Source organism: Paramormyrops kingsleyae, chromosome 1 (genome assembly GCF_048594095.1).
Source record: "Paramormyrops kingsleyae isolate MSU_618 chromosome 1, PKINGS_0.4, whole genome shotgun sequence".
In the NCBI taxonomy this organism is placed as follows: domain Eukaryota; kingdom Metazoa; phylum Chordata; class Actinopteri; order Osteoglossiformes; family Mormyridae; genus Paramormyrops; species Paramormyrops kingsleyae.
Genome location: NC_132797.1, coordinates 73,230,551 through 73,249,180, shown reverse-complemented (window position 1 = coordinate 73,249,180; position 18,630 = coordinate 73,230,551). Strand labels below are relative to the sequence as shown.

The following is an 18,630-nucleotide window of genomic DNA, read 5'->3' as shown; positions in this document are numbered from 1 at the left end:
GGCAGAGGACCGCCGGGCTGTCCCTCCCCGGCGAAGCCTGCACACGTTACGACCTCCTGGCGTCAGTGACTGCGCTTGGCTCCTCCTCTCCACGCCCCCCCCGGCCGGACGCGCTCCGCTGCGCCTCGCCGCCCCCCTTCCCTCTCCGCTCAGCAGCGGGACAGTCTCCTGTCTTTCACTGGAGCTCCGAGCGCCGGACTGCACTCCCCCCCCCTCCCCGAGCACACAGCCATGGCAGACAACGCCGGCTTGGAGAACCACCGCATCAAAAGCTTCAAAAATAAAGGGCGCGATGTCGAGGTGAGGCGATGGCCGGCAGAGGCGGCACGACGCTCGGGGTGCCTCTCCGGGATCGTGTCAGTCTTGGCGGCGGTGTGACTGGATGCTCAGGGTGTACGGTGCGGTCTGCCCCGGAACATCCTCCACCCCCTACGCCGCCATCAGGCGCAGCGGGCGCGGCCTGTTAGAAGGCCTCACCGTAAACCTGGATCCATGCCGCCGAAGCTGGTAGCCGCCCGGCCAGCCGGCGTCCCAGGCCCGCTTTGAGCATCTCATTTCTAGCTTTATTCCTGAGGCCTGTCGCCGGGCCGCGCACCGCTTAGCCGGGTGTGTATTGTCGGCATTGGCTTAACAATGGTGTTTAAGCAGCCGCCTGTTTCTGCGCGGAATAAGGCGGCTGCTTGTGTGTTTCTTCGTGCTCCACGGGCTCACCTGGGTTAACGTTCGGAGATTAACTGTCCGATTATCAGATGGAATTAATACTACGCAGCATCGCCGGCAGCCGCGCCGCCCCGAGAGGTTAGCATGCTAGCGCGCTCGCGTGTTAGCCGTTAGCATGCTAGCGTGTTAGCCGTAAACCCGCTAGCAGGCGCATCTTAACGGCCGGCAGACCGGAGGAGGGCGGCTCTCCGGAACAGGGGAGGCGGCTCGGAGTAAGGGAACAGGGACACGGATAACTGGAAACGAGCTGCTGATGGATGTGCTCTCTGGCCGTTGGTTTGGTAACGCGCGGTGGGATGTGCCGTACGGACGCTGCCTCGGCCACCTTCCATTCATTTATGTAAAACGCCGAGCGCACTGCCGGCCGGCTCCCCTCACATGTTAGACGATCCCCCAGATTAAACGTTTTAATCCGCTTCCTCTTCGTGGTTCTGTGCCCCTTCCTCCGAGCTGCGTGTCGCACATTCACACCAGGCGGCTTTTGGCTTCCTTATCCGGTCTCATTTCCATCACCATCGTCGCTCGGGTTCATTCCCTTTGTTTTCCCCGCAAAAACGATGGACGTAGGCGCCGAGATATAATTTAATAGAATATAATTACTTGACATTCTATGTTATGGCCAGCGTTTGTCTGTGCTGCACTTTTCCCTACATGAATATTTACAATCGTGTCCAGTTATTCCGTTATGTTGACTGCTCATGGTTCCCAAAAACTGATCAGATTTGCTGTAGCATTTCCCCCCCTTGATCAGTACTTGTCTTTAAACTATAGATGTTAGTCCTATAAATAAGTCACTTCATATGGAAGATGGTTTTGTCATAGTTTATCCTGTTTAACCGTTTTTTGAGTATTGTAAAGTTTTGTGTATTGTGCAATGAATTAGTATGCGTTGTGTGATTTTTTTCTACAACAGGGGACTGGACACCATATGACACCACATTTTAGTATTAGTAGCTTAATAATCATTATATTTTAACATATTTTTGTTGTAGTTCGAGTGCTATGTGAGAAATGCTTTCGAGAATTTTTAGAATTAAGTGATCAGTGTCAACACACCACAGCACACAGTGCGCAACAACGAAATGTGTCCTCTGCATTTGACCCATATGTGACTTTCGTGACATAGCAGGGGGCAGCTAATTCAGCGCCCGGGGAGCAGTGCTTGGGGACGGTACCTTGCTCAGGGTACCTCAGTGGTGACTTGCTGGTGGTGGATTCGAACCTGCAATCTTTCAATTACATTACATTTCAATTACCCTAACCATCAAGCCACCACTGCCCTAGAGAGTTCTTAACTCTGATGGTAGTTTTGTATTATCCTCTGCGATCTGTGAATAGAAAGATGCATCGACAAAATTAGTATGAAATGAAACTGTTTGTTCGTTTTTCCTATTTTTTAAAATTTTGCCAGCATTTATTCGGCATGGTTATGTGAATATGTCACCTTGAACTTTGAATTATCGTTAAATTAGTTTTTTTTTTGACCTGGCTGAGAATACTCAGGGGCTGTGACTGCAATGTAGCGCCAAGCTAATATCATCCATGATTACTGGTATCAGGCCATGTGGTGTTCGGTGGTGAAAGTGCTTCAGTAATGCTGGATTTGGGCTTGCTAGCTTCAGGGTGTTTTGTAAAATAAGGTCTGCTCAGCGAGAGCCGCACCTATTCTCTGGCTGGATTGTTTTGGTATCCATGCGCACCGTGGTAATGCGATGTGAATTCCGGTGATTGAGGCAATAATTGTGTCTCCTGCTTCTCATGGTAGAGCTGTCTTCTAGCAAGACTGGATGTTTGTGTAGCTAATGCTAAAGCTGTGGGGATGTTTGCCCAGAGGCAGTGATTCTCCTCGTGGTTTTCAGAGATGCCCCTATGTGCTCTGGGTGTTCTTTTCAGTTCTCTTAAGGTTTTATGGACTGGCAATGATCATGATCTTGATCTCACCTCTACTAGCATGTGGGAAGTGAATTTGTGTCTCCTTTGTTTTGCTTCATTTGTGGACTTGGAGACTTTAGTGTTCATTTGAAGTTCACTTAAGTCTGTGACTCCTGAATTCAAGAAATATTTATACAGTTTTTTAATGTCTTAAAAGCATTGATAATTGTAATTCATGATTAGAATCACAAGTGCTTTATTTTGGAAGAATTTGTTGCAGTATTTTTCTATAATGTGCGAAGTCGCATGTAATCACTATCAGCAAGAGTTAATCTGAAATAACTCCCAGCATGCAGTGGTGCAAGGCTGTACAGTCCTCAGTTTGTGAGGAAGCTGGAACCCAATGAGACTGAATATGAAAGACTTAGTCTTTTAATCCAGGAATTAAAGCAATTGATTGCCGAATGCTGTGAAATTAATATTCAATTGTAGGTTTTTACCAAAACATGTCACAGAATTTAGCCTTGTGGAAATGAGGTTTCCTGAGAGCCAGAGAGCGTGGTGCCTCCCAAATTCCCAATGCTATGGGGCTGTCGTCGTCGTCGTCCCCCCCCCCGACAGAGGTGGGTCAGGGCCGCCAAAGCCGCTGAATGAGCCTGTTAAATCGATAAATGTAAATGTTCATTTTTTTTGTTGGCGGAAAACTCATTAAAGTTGGTGGCCCTGGTGTGAAAGTAAAGCCTGAACACAGACGAAATATATTACTGCCATCTGCACTTGGTGCTTACATGACCCAGTCTGTGCATGTGACTGTTTGGGATGGTAACACTAGCTGGGAGGCTGCATCACAAGGTCTAATATGATCTAAGAGCAACACCCCCCCCCCCCCCCCCCCCCCTGGCTGGAGTCCTGGGCTAAATGGGTGATCCCCGCGCGGGGCGTACCACTCTGGGTGATCCCCGCGCGGGGCGTACCACTCTGGGTGATCCCCGCGCGGGGCGTACCACTCTGGGTGATCCCCGCGCGGGGCGTACCACTCTGGGTGATCCCCGCGCGGGGCGTACCACTCTGGGTGATCCCCGCGCGGGGCGTACCACTCTGGGTGATCCCCGCGCGGGGCGTACCACTCTGGGTGATCCCCGCGCGGGGCGTACCACTCTGGGTGATCCCCGCGCGGGGCGTACCACTCTGGGTGATCCCCGCGCGGGGCGTACCACTCTGGGTGATCCCCGCGCGGGGCGTACCACTCTGGGTGATCCCCGCGCGGGGCGTACCACTCTGGGTGATCCCCGCGCGGGGCGTACCACTCTGGGTGATCCCCGCGCGGGGCGTACCACTCTGGGTGATCCCCGCGCGGGGCGTACCACTCTGGGTGATCCCCGCGCGGGGCGTACCACTCTGGGTGATCCCCGCGCGGGGCGTACCACTCTGGGTGATCCCCGCGCGGGGCGTACCACTCTGGGTGATCCCCGCGCGGGGCGTACCACTCTGGGTGATCGTGATTTCTGAGCCCTGTAGTGAGTTACCCTGTGTGTGGCCAAGGCTGGTCTGTGCCGTTCTCCAGAGCCTCAGCTGTTGTTTATGTCCTGCAGTTTTTAAATTCTTAAATGTAGAAGGTCTCTTGGAGGCAGAAATAACCCAAGCGTGAAAGGTTGGCCCCTGGGGACTCGGCCGGTGACTTCAAGCCGGGTGTGTAATCCAGATCAGTGGTCCTCTATCCCTGGTTTTTAAGAGAAAACCCTTAGATACCCTGTGTTTCCCAGTCCGGTCCTCAGGGACCCCAACTCCCCCCCCCACATTTTCCTCCCACCAGGCATTGGGGAGCTGGGAGGTAGCAAAAATATGGACTGTCTGGCAGGGAGGTCGTAGGGGGCAAAAACATGGACGCTGCCCTATTGGATTAAATACATAAAAATAAAAATCCATTACATAATACATTACATTACATAATAATATAAGTAACTACATAGTACGGCGCTGTACTGTATCTCGTGCAATATTTTCACGAGCATTACAAAGTCATGTGTGCATTCCTCCTTACGAACCATTATATTCTTATATAACTAAATATATATCTCTCATTTTGTATATAATAGGCTTGGCTGTTTGTTCGTAAGTACAAGTGGTGTCGAACGTTCGTACTGCCCGTATATAAACACACATGAACAACAACAGCTATACGGCTTTTTAGTTTGATCAATCTCCACCCTCCTTGGACCTTTAGACATTACATTGTTTTCAAAAGGTGGAGGTGAGTGATTCTTGGTGTCACCATAGTGACGGTGCTCTGGCCCGTTCCCAAGGTTACACTTCTTTGGTTGGTCATTAATCCCGCTGAGTGCCATTGGCAGAACCTGAATGGAGCGGTCAGCTTAGGGGCCGGGACCCCGACTGGCCGTGTTCTCTGTCACCTGACCGGCAGCAGACGTGGCGTCGTGTGGACCGTGAACCTTGTGGGGCATTGCAGCATGACCAGTAACGGTGACCCTCTCTCCTCTTTCAGACGATGCGGAGACACAGGAACGAGGTGACAGTGGAGCTGCGGAAGGTAAGAAGTCTTTACGCTATTGTCTAAAGGCCGACATGGGGTCTGTTGGATATTTAAATGGGAAACTCCCCAGACAGAAAGCCAAGATGTCCCAGGGGCTGTGCATTCACCGTCCCATCTGCCTGCCTGAGAATGCACCCCCCCCCCCCCCCCCTGCCGCAGGTGATGCTGGGGAGAAACTCCCCTCAGTCCTCCTGTTGGGGCTCAGCAGCGACGCTCTGTCCCACGTTGTTCCTTATTCTGCAGGAGGGTGATAGCACCTGAACAGACTGTTAACCTTGCGGTTCTCTGACGTCAGAGTTTCCATGGTGCGATCTGTGCGCGGGGTTTGTTGGATCTGAGAGACGCTGACTCGCTGGGGTCAGAGGTGAAGTGCGTGAGTCACGGCAGGGGCTGCGAGTTGGTGCGAGATGCCACACGTCCCGCTGCCTGCTGGGGGCGCTGTCCTCGCCCTGGGAAACGGCCCGTCCTGCTTTCCCATGCATTTCTTCACGCTCGTATCACCTGGGGGTAAAAATGTGCTGCCAGTACTGGGTTCGTCACAAAAATCCTGCCCTCCCACCTGGCCGGACTTCGTGTTCCTTCACTGAAATAGAAGTATGTTTAGTGCATGTGTGTTTAGGGCTTAGTGTTTGCTCATTGCTTGCTTTGGCTTGAGGGCTTGTTGGACTCATGCAGTCAGACACACATGTTCTTCCTCCAGGCTGCAGCACTTCCGTAACAACGTGAGCAGCCTGTGTGGTCTGCGTGTGATTCTGACGGCGTCAGGCGGCTTCGCTCTTCAGAGAGCAGGGATGCTGCCTAACTGAAGGCCGTCATGCTGGTCACATGACTTAGATTGTGTTGCATTATGGGTTGGCAGTTCTCTCGTCCATTGCAGACCGGCTTCATTAACCTATCGGAGGGTCATACAGCGCATGCAGTGGGTTTATGTGAGTGGACCCCTCTGGTGGACCCCTGGAGGTCACAGGACCTGCCCCCCCCTCCAGGCCGGATCTCTTTTAGCTTCTGCTGAAATGACCTGGAGAGTTTCAGGCTCTGCTTTGGTTCCCTGCACCTGACCCCGGGGCTGTGGGCGCTGAGTTGAGCTGCTGTATGTAACTGGGTTCATCTTCAGCCTCCAGCGGCTGCTCAGGCCGGCCGCTGTGGGGGCCTCTGTTCTGGCGCAGCCGCCCCCCCCCCCCACGGAGGAGGTGACCGCAGAATATATTTTCTTTGCACTGCTGCTGCTTGGCATACTAGGCTCACAACTGATTACATTTCTAAACGTCGTCACGGTCGATCCGCGCTTGTTGATGTCGATGCTGAGGGGACGTGGGGACCTGTGTGCTGAGGCCGTCTCATGCAGAGCGACAGGCCGTGGGTCGCTGTGAAGGGCAGAGTCGCTTTTCCTCTCGGGAGGATGTTAGTATGGCGGGGGGGGGGGCGGTGTGGGGAGTCCCCGCCGGGCGGCAGGGGGATTACGCTGGAGGACCCAGTGCATTCCTCCCTGACATAATTGGCTGGTTCCGGCATTGTTCTTTGGCTGGGAGGGGGGAGGTGTGCACCCTACCCCCATTACATCACTCAGGGGGAAAGCATTCGGTTTTGGAACATTTCCAAAGGTCTCTCCTACCTTCGGAGAAGTTCCTCTGGAGCTTTTGGCGATGTTAAGTTATAGTAACCGTGTCTACAGGGTGTTTAGAACCCTCTGTTTGGGGGGGGGGGGGGGGGTTACTGGCATGCAAATTAGGCTTTTACTTAAGTTTTAATCCACAGCCTTCTGTGAATCTGGTGCTGTAGTGGAGGTCATAGCAAAGTGCACATTAGGGACTGAGTGAAATGCCATCAACCTGCCCGTGATTTACATGCCTGTAAATGACATTTACGAAGTTAATAGTGGATATTATGAATGGCATACAGACTAAATTCATTTAGTAGCATTCTAAATGTTTTTGGAGGTTCATTAAGTGACACTGGGGGAAACTGGGAACAGAACCTGCAGTGGAGATTATTTTTATGGTTGGGTTTGTCAGAATTTATTTGCCTAGTACAGAAAGTGTAAGGAACTTCTTTTGGAGCCGGTGGTGGCAGGACGTATCAACCAAACATACAAGCAGGACAATAAAAAACATGAAGATAAAATAGAGGCAAATAGAAAATCAAATATTTGGTGCAAACAGCTGCTTTATGTACCAAATGTCTGTCTGGTGGGGGCCCTTGAGCTGTGGGTCACACTTATGAGCCTCTTTGTCACCCCCCAGAACAAAAGAGACGAACACTTGCTGAAGAAACGCAACGTCCCACAGGAGGAGAGCCTCGAAGACTCTGACATAGATACAGACTTCAAAGGAGTAAGTGTGCTATCACGTCACCGCAGCCCCTGGGTAATCTGGCAGGTTTAGTTGTGTTGTTGTTATCCCTTGTTTGTATGTCAAAGCCGATTGGCTCATTCAGCCTTGAGCCCGCCCATCTTGCGTGCCGTCACGCTCATAGACCAATGACAGGAGATTTAAGCTGCCAGGTGTGGGGGGGGGGGTGTCATATGATTTGTTTTCAGTGTCTCTATTTCTTCCCCTCCTTCTAGCAAAATGTGACACTAGATGTGATCCTACAGGTAAGGCTCAGTAAGCGTGTGGATAATCGTTATGCACTTCTGACGCCCTGTGGGATTGTGGGAAGTGCTAATGTCGTTTTGTGTGCTTCTGAAGAACGCCACCAGTGACAACCCCGTCGTGCAGCTCAGCGCAGTGCAGGCAGCCAGGTGAGGGTGTGTGTGTGTGTCTGTGTGTGTGTGTGTGTGCGTGTGTGTGTGTGTGTGTGTGTGTGTGTGTGTGTGTGTGTGTGTGAGAGAGAGAGAGACAGATGCTGCCTGGGAGCTGAGTCTGTGTTTGTTGTCCCCGGCAGCTGCAGTGTAGATGAATCCCCACCAGGGGGCTCCCTTGGCTTTTCCTGCCGCATCCTCTGCTCTGACACTCATCCTCTCTTGCAGAAAACTGCTCTCGAGCGACAGAAACCCCCCCATCGATGACTTGATAAAGTCGGGAATTCTCCCCATCCTGGTGAAATGCCTGGAAAGGGATGACAAGTGAGTATGTAGTCTGCTTGAGGATGGGGTGTGTGTGTGTGTCTGTCTGTCTGTGTGTGTGTGTGTCTGTGTGTGTGTGTGTGTGTGTGTGTGTGCACACGTGTTGGAGTGCCATAGCATCCATGTGTGCCATGTCCTTTCCTTCTGCCCTCTAACTGGTTCCCAGTCACCCAGTGTGGAGCCTTTCACTTCCTGTGTCCCCTAGGGGAGGGTGGTGGGCGTGGGCTGGGGCAGGGGGCAGTCTTCACTCCCTGACAGATATCAGTGGGCCTGGTGCCAGGGAGGCGTGGCCTAAGTAATAGGGGTGGAACTGTTGGAGTGACAGATGGTGCAGGGTGACACAGCACCGTGGACAATGTAACATAAATGCGGTGACATGTCCTGGTGACAGGGGCACTGAGGGCTCCTCGGAGTCCATCTGAGTGACACTGGTCTCAGCCGCTTAGGAACTGGAAGCTTTTGCATGCTTGCGTCCTACTGTTTTTTTATTTATTTTTTTAATTTTTTGGCTGGTTTAGATCTTCAGACTGGATCTGAAAGTCCCCGTTTCCTGAATGCTTGCTTCCCGCTGTAATGGCATGCCTAGATTTGCGCACCATGGTATTTTATCTCCCCGTGCGCAGTAACTTCTGGCCAGATTGTGGAGGTCAGAGGTCATGGGGGGAGGCGGCGTGTGGGAGCGCACTGTCAGGCTCGCTCTGGGGCCAGCGGCTTGGTCTCCGCCTGCCAATAGAAACAGATCTGAGTTCCTCCGCTGCCGATGGTCGCTGTTCCCAGGCTCCGGCATCTGACCTAGTGATCCATGCCGGTCGCGGCGTCGCCATCCGGGTGCTGGAGAAACGGGGGGGGGGGTTTCTGTGAAGAAGATGGTGTTTGTCGTATTCAGCTGCAGAGGTTTAAAGCTACCATGACCTGAAAAGTGGGAGCGGCCTGTAGCGTTTCGGTGCCCCGCCCACCACTGTCTGTGAGCTAACAGTCCCGCCTTTTCCCGCAGCCCGTCCTTGCAGTTCGAGGCGGCCTGGGCTCTGACAAACATTGCATCCGGCACCTCCGCACAGACTCAGGCTGTGGTCAAATCCAGTGAGTCCCCCAGCTGACGTGTTTCTTCCCAGCTCTAATCTGTGTGCCAGTGAGGGTCTGACCACTGTCTGATCGCACCCGCAGACGCGGTCCCGCTCTTCCTGCGGCTGTTACACTCCCCCCACCAGAACGTGTGCGAGCAGGCTGTCTGGGCGCTGGGCAACATCATCGGTGAGTCGCCCCTTCGGAGGAAGTCCTGCCCACATCAGGCCGACTTCCCGCAGCCTGACCCCGCCTTCCCGTGCCCGCAGGCGACGGGCCACAGTGCCGAGATTACGTCATCTCGCTGGGTGTGGTCAAACCGCTGCTGTCCTTCATCAACCCCTCCATTCCCATTACCTTCCTGCGGAACGTCACCTGGGTCATCGTGAACCTGTGTAGGAACAAGGACCCTCCTCCTCCGATAGAAACGGTGCAAGAGGTAAGGTGTGTGTGTGTGTGTGTGTGTGTCTGTGTGTGTGTGTGTCTGTGTGTGTGTGTGTCTGTGTGTGTGTGTGTGTGCGCGCATCTCAGAGAGAGAGAGAGAGGGAGAAACACCCTTTGCTATAGAACACGCTGTTTTAGTGACGCTTGTTTTATTTGCTCATGTTAATTGGTGTTTAGGATCATTAGTCAATTTAAATATTTAAAAAGGTTTCACTACTGAAACCTTATTTTTCAGTAGTGAGTTTTCTATAGGGGGCAGCGTCTAGCTCAGTGTGCTAAGCCTCTGTGTCTGTGATCAGAAGGTCGCTGGTTTCAGCCTCTTGTGATGTATGATCTAAGTCAGGGGGGGCAATCTTATCGGCAAAGGGCCGGTGTGTATGCAGGTGTTTGGGATAACCTGCAGGTCAGCTGTTCAAACCCAGGTGTGAGGACTCTTCAGCCAATCAGTCCTCTAATTAGTGACCTAATTAGGGAGTTGCAGCGAAAACCTGCACACACAGCGGCCCTTTGCCGATAAGATTGCCCCCCCCTGCTCTAAGTAAATGTATTGCGTGTGTCCATTTGTGTGTGTGTGTAAACTTCACGGGTAATGTTATTTTCTTGGGTTGAAAGCAGCATATGATTTTTGATATGAGTGAGGGGTTGTGTGGGTGGCTCCCCCCCCCCATTGTCTCCTGTCCTCCCTCTGTATTGGGTTAGAACTTGTACCCCAGTACAGTGCCTGTCAATCCCCACGTCCTCATGACCACCCATTTCGCAGCCAGTTACTGAATCACACACCCTTTCCTGCCTACAGTCAGTCCACGTTTTTGCTCCCTCCCAGCTCCCTGCCAGACAGTCCATGTTTCTGCTATCTACTGGGAGCTGAGAGGGAGCAAAAACATGGACTGTCTGTGGGTCTCTGTGGACCGGACTGGGAAAGTGGACCTTCCACTGTTTGAAAAGGCCAGAATTTGGACCAATCAGAATTCATTTAAGCCACTAAACCTCAGGGCTGATAATCTAAGCTGGGAACAGCGATGGATCCTTACATAGCCCAGCTTTTACGGCTGTGTTTGTAATCACCCATTAGCTTGATGACTAACGCAGTTCGCTTCTGAGTAAACAGACTCTCTGTGCGGGAACTGTCCTCGCCGGTGTGGAGGGGACACAGATAGGGGAGACTCGGTACTGACCCAGTCATGCTTGACAGCAGAGACAATGCATGGAGTGTAAATGTGTCATTTTCTGACCTCCTGCAACAATGCTTTATTTTTAGTGCTTGCCTGTATGTTGCCTCATTTCATTTGTGTGTGTGTGTGTGTTTGTGAGAGTGTGTGTGTGTGTGTGAGAGTGTGTGTGTGTGTGTGTATGTGTGTGTGTGTGTGTCTGTGTTTTCTCCATCCCGGTTTGTGTGATCCATTCATTGCTGAGTGGAAGATTATAAAGTAATCGGTGAGTGTGAGAGTTCGGGGGGGGGGGGGGGGGGCGGGGGGCATAGTCGGTCCTGTAGTAGGATAGTAGCAGCTTAGCGCTTGATGCCGCTGATGCTGGGGGGTCGATATGGAGGCAGCTTTTTGCGGCCAGGTACTGACCCAGCGTTTGCCTGTTCTGGTTCTGATGGTGGCATCTGATAAAATGCCTGCCTATCAGTGCTGAGTCATCTGTTTGCTGCACACTCAGCCTTTCTCTCTCTCCCTCCCTCCCTCCGTATCAGATCCTGCCCGCCCTGTGCGTTCTGATCTATCACACCGATATTAATGTAAGTGCCGCCTCATCTGTTTTGAGTTCATGCCTCCTGTAAACGCAGCTGCTGCCACAAAGCTTTGTCAGGCTTCCTCTCGGCAGTGACAGACAGGCTTAGGGCTGAAGGAGGCCGTGCCGAGAGGCGCCCTTCCCGCGGCCTGGGTGATTTGCTGGAGGCCGTGCTCCACTTCCTGTGAGCTCATGCCCACCTTTGTGGCGAGTACAAGTCATTTACAGTTATAAACCCTAAATGGCGGTCACAAAGTCTTAAAAAAAATAAAACGCCTCCGAAGTAATCTTATAATTCGAGCTCTCGTAACGTTGAACAGCAAGATCTTTTCATTTATTTTACCTACTCAGTTTAAAAGCTCACAAATGAACTCCATTCACACAAGAAAAAGTTTCCAGTCCTGATGCTTTTGTGTGGCATAATAGAACATTCCCTCTCCCCAACAGTTGCTTATAACACTTACCAGAATAATAATCCAAGTTTAAGGGTAGTAAATTATAATACCGATGGCATAGCTTCTCAGTGTTTTCAGAGAAACTTGCTTTTCTCATCGTAAACATTATAGGTGCGTTTGGTTTATTGCCGTTGCTCATGCCAGTAAATCCAATGAGCCTTAAAATCATCCAGTTAAGCCAACCATTATCTACTGGACATTCTTGTGTCTGAACGGACCTGTCCCTCCGTCTGGTGTTAGATTCTGGTCGACACGGTGTGGGCTTTGTCCTACCTGACTGATGGAGGAAATGAACAGATCCAAATGGTCATCGACTCGGGTGTGGTCCCCTTCCTGGTCCCTCTGCTCAGTCACCAAGAGGTCAAAGTTCAGGTGAGCTGGCTTTTTTTTTTTTTTGCTTGCTTGCTTGAATACTGATTGTTGGGTGTGACATGGTGGGGCTAACGTGTCACTTCCTGTTAAGACTGCAGCCTTGAGGGCTGTGGGCAACATAGTGACTGGGACAGATGAGCAGACGCAGGTCGTGCTGAACTGCGACGTTCTGTCCCACTTCCCCAACCTGCTCACACACCACAAAGAGAAGATCAACAAGGTAAGAGCAACAGCAGCCTTGTGATCAGCCTGTAGCGTGTTTATCCCAGTTGTACTTCGTTGATTTTTATTTGTGACTTATGTGTCATCACCATATGTTCCCTTACCTGCCGCCTTAATGCTTTGTTAGCCTGGTTGGTACCTGGTTGGCTTTGTTAGCCTGGTTGATACCTGCTTGGCTTTGTTAGCTTGGTTGGTACCTGGTTGGCTTTGTTAGCCTGGTTGGCGCCTGGTTAGCTTTGTTAGCCTGGTTGGCGCCTGGTTGGCTTTGTTAGCCTGGTTGGCGCCTGGTTGGCTTTGTTGTCAAAAATCAAGCTCTTATTGGCTACTGCAGTTGCACCACTGGGAGCTGACAGGTCAGCTGCAGACTAACAGAACTGCAGAGAACTCAGACAGCCAAGACAACCTAACCCTCCAATAAAAAGGCCAAGATCTGTTTTGTGGGACCCTCACTGTGTTTAACATCATCCCAAATGGTCCTGTAGCTGCCCTGCATGTATTGCCTTCACACAGCAGTCAATAATATTTTTCTTGTACGCATTATCTCGCTGTCACCAGCAAACATGATGGATTGAGAAACATCCCTGTTGAGCCCGTGGTTTGTGAAGGTGAAACCAAAGTTAACACGTCTGTCTTGCCTTTGCAGGAGGCAGTGTGGTTCTTGTCTAACATTACAGCTGGGAACCAGCAGCAGGTCCAGGCTGTCATCGACGCTGGTCTGATTCCCATGATCATCCAGCAGCTGGCCAAGGTCGCTCCACCATCACCACCAACTTGTACACATCCCTGATTCCCACATATTGCAGTTTGGTAGTAAGCCCCAGTCTGCAAGTGCAATCGCTATATGAATGAGAAATGGCAATATTCTTAAATGGAATGTCATCTGTTCCCCCCATTGGGGACTAGCTTAATGTAAATGTTCTGCTACCTCGCTGTCATCAAATGCAGTTTGTTTTGTGCAGATCATTCACAGTGTGGTGAAGCTGGTCACAGAGAAGTGATGCACAGCCCCTTTCTGTCTACAGGGTGACTTTGGCACACAGAAAGAAGCTGCCTGGGCAATAAGCAACTTGACGATAAGTGGAAGGAAAGATCAGGTAAGTTAATTTCTATTTCTTTTCTTAACCCTCTGGGGTCGAGTGCATCGTCGGCGACGCAGCGTACTTTTCGCGTCTATTTCAGTTTATATCTCGCTGAAATCTTAATGTAGAGTCATGAAAAAAACGCTGGCTAAATCCGTAATCGGTCTTCTTTTCAAAACGTCCATTGTCGGAAGTATTAAAGTTTTTAAAATTAGGTTAAATCGGCAAAAAAGTAAACCATGTCACCTTACTTTGTTTTACCTGCATCGGGGGCGTGTAGTACCGCTCTCACCCGAAGATCGCTATTCACATTCTAAATAGCCGCATTAGCGCGTATTCAAATCGCATTCGCATGGTAATTTGATTAACAGCGCAACGGTGAAACGCGATCCAGATACATCCCCTTCAGCGCCATAAAAGGGGGGGGGGGGAACGTGGCCAGGTGACAATGGCTCATTCATACACATGAAAGTTGCTACATATTCAATTAAAGGAGCCAGAAATAGTGGCATGAGTTACCATTTTCTTATGCATTTATCCAACTGAATGTTGCAACTACACCATTTAGTCATCTTCATGTAGCCAAGACTTTGCTGATCAGATATCTGGGATCAAAACAAACTGCCAGCATTGCTTACTATGTACTTTTATAATGTTTCTGCAAGTGTTCCAAACTGCATTTTGCAATGTCTATACTTTGATGTCAAATTACAAACTTAACATAAATCTGACATATTTACAATATACATTAAGATAAAGATGAATGTAATGGCAAAACAAATATATAAGAAATAATTTATTTGCCATGAGTTAAGTTTATGATATTTGAAGAAATGTGTGATCATGCCCCAGTCAGTGAAAGTGTGTCTCCTACCCCTAGACCCCAAAGGGTTAAGACCCCCCCTCCCAAAAAGAGAAAATGCAGTTCATGCACTAAGATTCTGCTCGTTCAGTCACAGCTTTGATTTTTTCCACAGGTGGAGTTCCTAGTCCAGCAGAACGTGGTCCCGCCCTTCTGCAGCCTGCTGTCTGTGAAGGACTCTCAGGTGGTTCAGGTTGTCCTGGATGGGCTGAAGAACATTCTGATCATGGCAGGCGAGGAGGCCAGCACTATCGCGGAGATTATTGAAGAATGTGGCGGTAAGATCATTCATGTTAGATTAGATTCGGCTTTGTCACTGTGCAGGTGCACAGTCAGTGAGATGCAGTTAGACGAGTTTTGTCCTCAAAAGTCATCATCCTGTCTTCATCGTAGGTTTGGAGAAAATTGAGAATCTGCAACAACACGAGAATGAGGAGATCTACAAACTGGCATTTGAAATCATCGACCAGTACTTTTCAGGAGATGATGTAGGTGCACCAGTTAAACATGGATCTTGGTCACTGACCTGTATGATACTGGTTTTGTATGTGAAATGAAAATGTTCATACAGAATAGTTTTGCGTTGGTTTAGTTGTGACACATCGCAGTTAGAATATCGGCCTTTTGGCTCAATGTGTGGGTACTCTCCTTTAAGCTGTTTATTTGGTACTTAAACAGTCTGAGCAGTGACTTATTGCAAGGAAAATCTGCAGACCTCATTCATGATGCTGACCCTTGTTATTTTGTTTTGCTGCCCCCCCACCCCCAAGATCGATGAAGACCCAAGTCTGATTCCTGAAGCCACTCAAGGCGGGACGTTCAACTTTGACCCAGCCTCCAACCTGCAGACTAAGGAGTTCAAATTTTAAAGCGAAGTCCTGCCCCATACACATCCTCAGCACCTTGTCACCTTCAAGAGACCTAAGTAGATCTACTAACCAGAAGCGCACTCCGCGACCACGCACTGAAGGATCGGAGACAATTCGAGACGATCCTCTCCAACGTCCCCTCACCCCTGCCACCCCTGCCACCCCTGATGACTCTTGGTTACAGAGGCGTTGTGACGGAAAAGGCCTCCTCTCTGTTCACTCTGCAGTTGCCAAACGTCCCTCTCGCTGAAACTCGCGGACAGGAGCTGCTTGTGCATGATCCTAAAAACGTATCATATTGACAAGAAAGAAGGAAAAATCCCAGCTTCAGTGTGAGAGGATTTTTCTTTCTTGCCCCCCACCCCCCCCCCTGCCATCCTGTCATCCTTTTTTACTTCCCTGGAATCCCAGGCTCACTAAAGCGATTGCAGAGCCCACCAGCTTCTGGACTGAGGCTCTTCGTCTGGGCCGGGCCAGGAGGGACAGACAGCGGCTGTTTGGTGCCAGCCTGGCTTCTGAGGAGGAGGGGACAGGCCGGGGAGCAGCGATGGACTGAGCAAACTCTTGTTTATCTTTCTGTTTTGGGAGTTATCATTGGAATGTTTTTATGTGTTAAAATGGCATCATTTACAAAAATGACTGTGAACACAACTGAAGGCACGCACATGGTGAGATGGGGGGAAAAGATATTAATTTTACTACAATTCTGAGAAGAATGAGAGGTTTAAAAAATATTTCGCAGCACTAATCTCTAAGTGTGGAACCCAGAAAATGAGAAGAAAAAAGTGAATGTGGAGATTTAAGCTCTGCTTGAGCTCAGACTGAAGGATTTGCAACTTCTCCCGCAAGATTAAACTCCACAGCAGTGACATCGTTGCCTGAATCCCTTCTGACTGACTAGGCTGTAGGCGTGTATACTATGTGATGTGGGGATTCCCAATCTTCCATAAGTTTGAGCTGGTGTGGTTCGAATCCCCTCACCCCCTCAATGTTAATCCTAATTTCTCCCTTCCTCCTCCCACTTGAGGAATAGACACAAACACTGCAAACACTGGTCTTGCTTTGGGCTTTTTTTTTCTAAACTTTTTTTTTTAATTTACATTTTTTAGTTTAAGAAGGACAAGTAGTAGACTTGTTTAAACTGTGGAGCTTCTGTGTGTTTGGTTTCTCAGTCTTATACTTACTTTCTGAATAGTGACCCGCGCTTACTGTCTGTGGAAAGTGCCAGTTGTTCAAACACGTGACGATGGGATCGGTCACACTGCGTCTCTGCAATACTTTTTGTTCCCGTATATATATATATACGTTTTTTTGTTCTTAGATTTACTGCATCAGACCCTAATTGTACAAACGGGAACATCTCTTTGGAAATGTTTCCCCCGTTCGGGTCGTGTAGAGCTGCTCCGGATCCGCCTCATATTAATGTTCTGACTTATGTCTATCTCCAACCTGCGTGACACGCTGACGGACGGTACCGCTTTCAGAAATGGGTTTTCTCGCTGTTGTGACTGGACGCTTAACCATCTTTTTTTTTTATTTTTACAAAAAAGAAAAAAAATCCCTGTGCGTTTTACCTGTTAAGGGATGGAAAGCAGAACCATTTTTTTCTTTTGGACTAATGTAGTTATGTTTTTGGCTGCTAACTGGTGAAGAAACCTGTGTGTTCAGGAAGAGCAGTCGGAGCCATGAAAAAAAATTGAACAAAACTAGCAGGTGTACAGATGCACTATTTACACGCCTCGAAAGAGCCACTTTAAAGATCAGAGTTTTTGCCTTGTATCTCCGACAGATACAAGCTCGTTTGTTGCAAGATTTTTACTTGCTGAGGAAAAAAAAACCCGTTTTAAATAATAGAAACGACAGATAGCATTTTGGCCTCTGATTGTTTATATCTTTTTATAAATTTTAGATTGAATTTCTCTTTAAGGTGGCTCATTGTTTCAACTCTTGTGCATATTAAAGGTGAGTTGAAAATCATTGTGCCTTTTGGTTTTTCATTTCTAAGCAGCACAACCTTTTTCAAAACAAAAAAAAAAACTTACCGATGTTTGGATTTTTGTTTTTTGTTTTTTTTTGTGCGGGCTTTTCCTTCTTGCTGGAATATAACCGTGAAACTTCTCAGGCAGGGGCTGGGACTCTCACCGCGTGTCAGAAGGTGTCTTGGCCGTAGAACCCCAGCGGACACGCCGCCCTCCTCGGCCGTGCCGCTCACCGCGTCTGCCTGCATAGCTCTGCCCGCAGCCATACGTCACCATCGGGGATCTCAGGGATCTCCTTGGCGACATTGCTGTTCTCATCGCTCCCTCAGGACATGGCCTGTGTATTACTGATCCTAACCAAAATAAACTTGCTGTTAGCCATTGCTTCCTCACTGTTCCAAGTGTGATGATTGTGTGTGCATGGATGTGTATGGGTGCCGGGGTTAAAATGGATACGCTTCAGGCATAATAGAATGCGAGGTAATTTCAGTGTGTGTATCCTGCTGAGATACTGGATTTATCATCCTTCATGTTGGGGGGAGACACTGGAGGTGTAAGTAGGATAAAGTGTCATCTGTGGTTAAATGTTCCTGGTGACAGTCGCTGTCCGAGGTCCTGGGCGAAGTCTCATGATTAACTCCGTGTTTTCTCTCGGTATCTATCGTCTTCTGGCTACTAGGCATTTAGCGCTTACTAAGGAGAAACGGTGGTAAAGAAAAGGTGCTTTGCTTTCGTATTTACTATACAAATTCATGTGGTTGTTGAATAACACGTAGGTTGGCTTCGCGTATGTATAGAGACGTACTGCACCCAGGTCGGTGTTACGCCGAAAAAGGCATCCCTGCCGTAGAATGCATGCCGGTGTTCTGACGAGTTGAGCTTTTATGGCTTTTTTTGGGGGGAGATTACGGTTTTAGGCGTTATTTGGGGATTACGGTAAGGGTTAGGGCTATCGATTAGCACTACGGTAGCCTAACTCTACAAAGTAGCTCAACTCGTTTCAGATCAGCGACCAATCGGTCATTTAGAGACAGTCATGCATTCTACGGCAGGGATGCTTTTTTCGGCGTAACACCTGCCTTCGAGGAGGGCGGGGCCCGCTGTTGCTTGGTCATTGTGATACAGGGGAAATTATAGTTAAAAATATCTGACCGATCGTTGTCTGCAGGGTGACCATTCTGGACTTGCTAGCACCAAATGGTAGTGTGGCCACGCAGGTTGTGTTAGCTCAGGCTACCTGATCATGTCCAAGGTAAGATTTAGAGAAAGTGTAGGCCTATTTCCAGTGTATATTTAGTAGGGGTGTAACGATACACAAACTTCACGGTTCAGTACCATTTTAGTA

At 49.5% G+C, this 18,630-nt stretch overlaps 1 protein-coding gene across 1 annotated transcript; it reads left to right on the top strand.

Moving 5' to 3' along the window:
- The first annotated feature begins 104 nt into the window (after positions 1–104).
- Positions 105–17,673, top strand: LOC111859002 (importin subunit alpha-4-like). Its single transcript, XM_072698705.1, has 17 exons — positions 105–300; positions 5,096–5,140; positions 7,384–7,473; positions 7,707–7,736; positions 7,831–7,883; positions 8,112–8,207; positions 9,202–9,287; positions 9,372–9,458; positions 9,539–9,708; positions 11,410–11,454; positions 12,143–12,274; positions 12,366–12,494; positions 13,140–13,244; positions 13,519–13,590; positions 14,553–14,715; positions 14,831–14,925; positions 15,208–17,673. Exons 1-17 carry the CDS (start codon positions 232–234, stop codon positions 15,304–15,306), a joined length of 1,566 nt encoding a protein of 521 aa, XP_072554806.1. The 5' UTR covers positions 105–231; the 3' UTR covers positions 15,307–17,673.
- The last annotated feature ends 957 nt before the right edge of the window (positions 17,674–18,630 follow it).

Coding starts and splice junctions, on each gene's coding strand:
- LOC111859002 (XM_072698705.1), top strand. CDS start 232: ATGGCAGACAACGCCGGCTTGGAGAACCACCGCATCAAAAGCTTCAAA. Junction 301..5,095: donor ATAAAGGGCGCGATGTCGAG/GTGAGGCGATGG, acceptor CTCCTCTTTCAG/ACGATGCGGAGACACAGGAA. Junction 14,716..14,830: donor GATTATTGAAGAATGTGGCG/GTAAGATCATTC, acceptor TCTTCATCGTAG/GTTTGGAGAAAATTGAGAAT.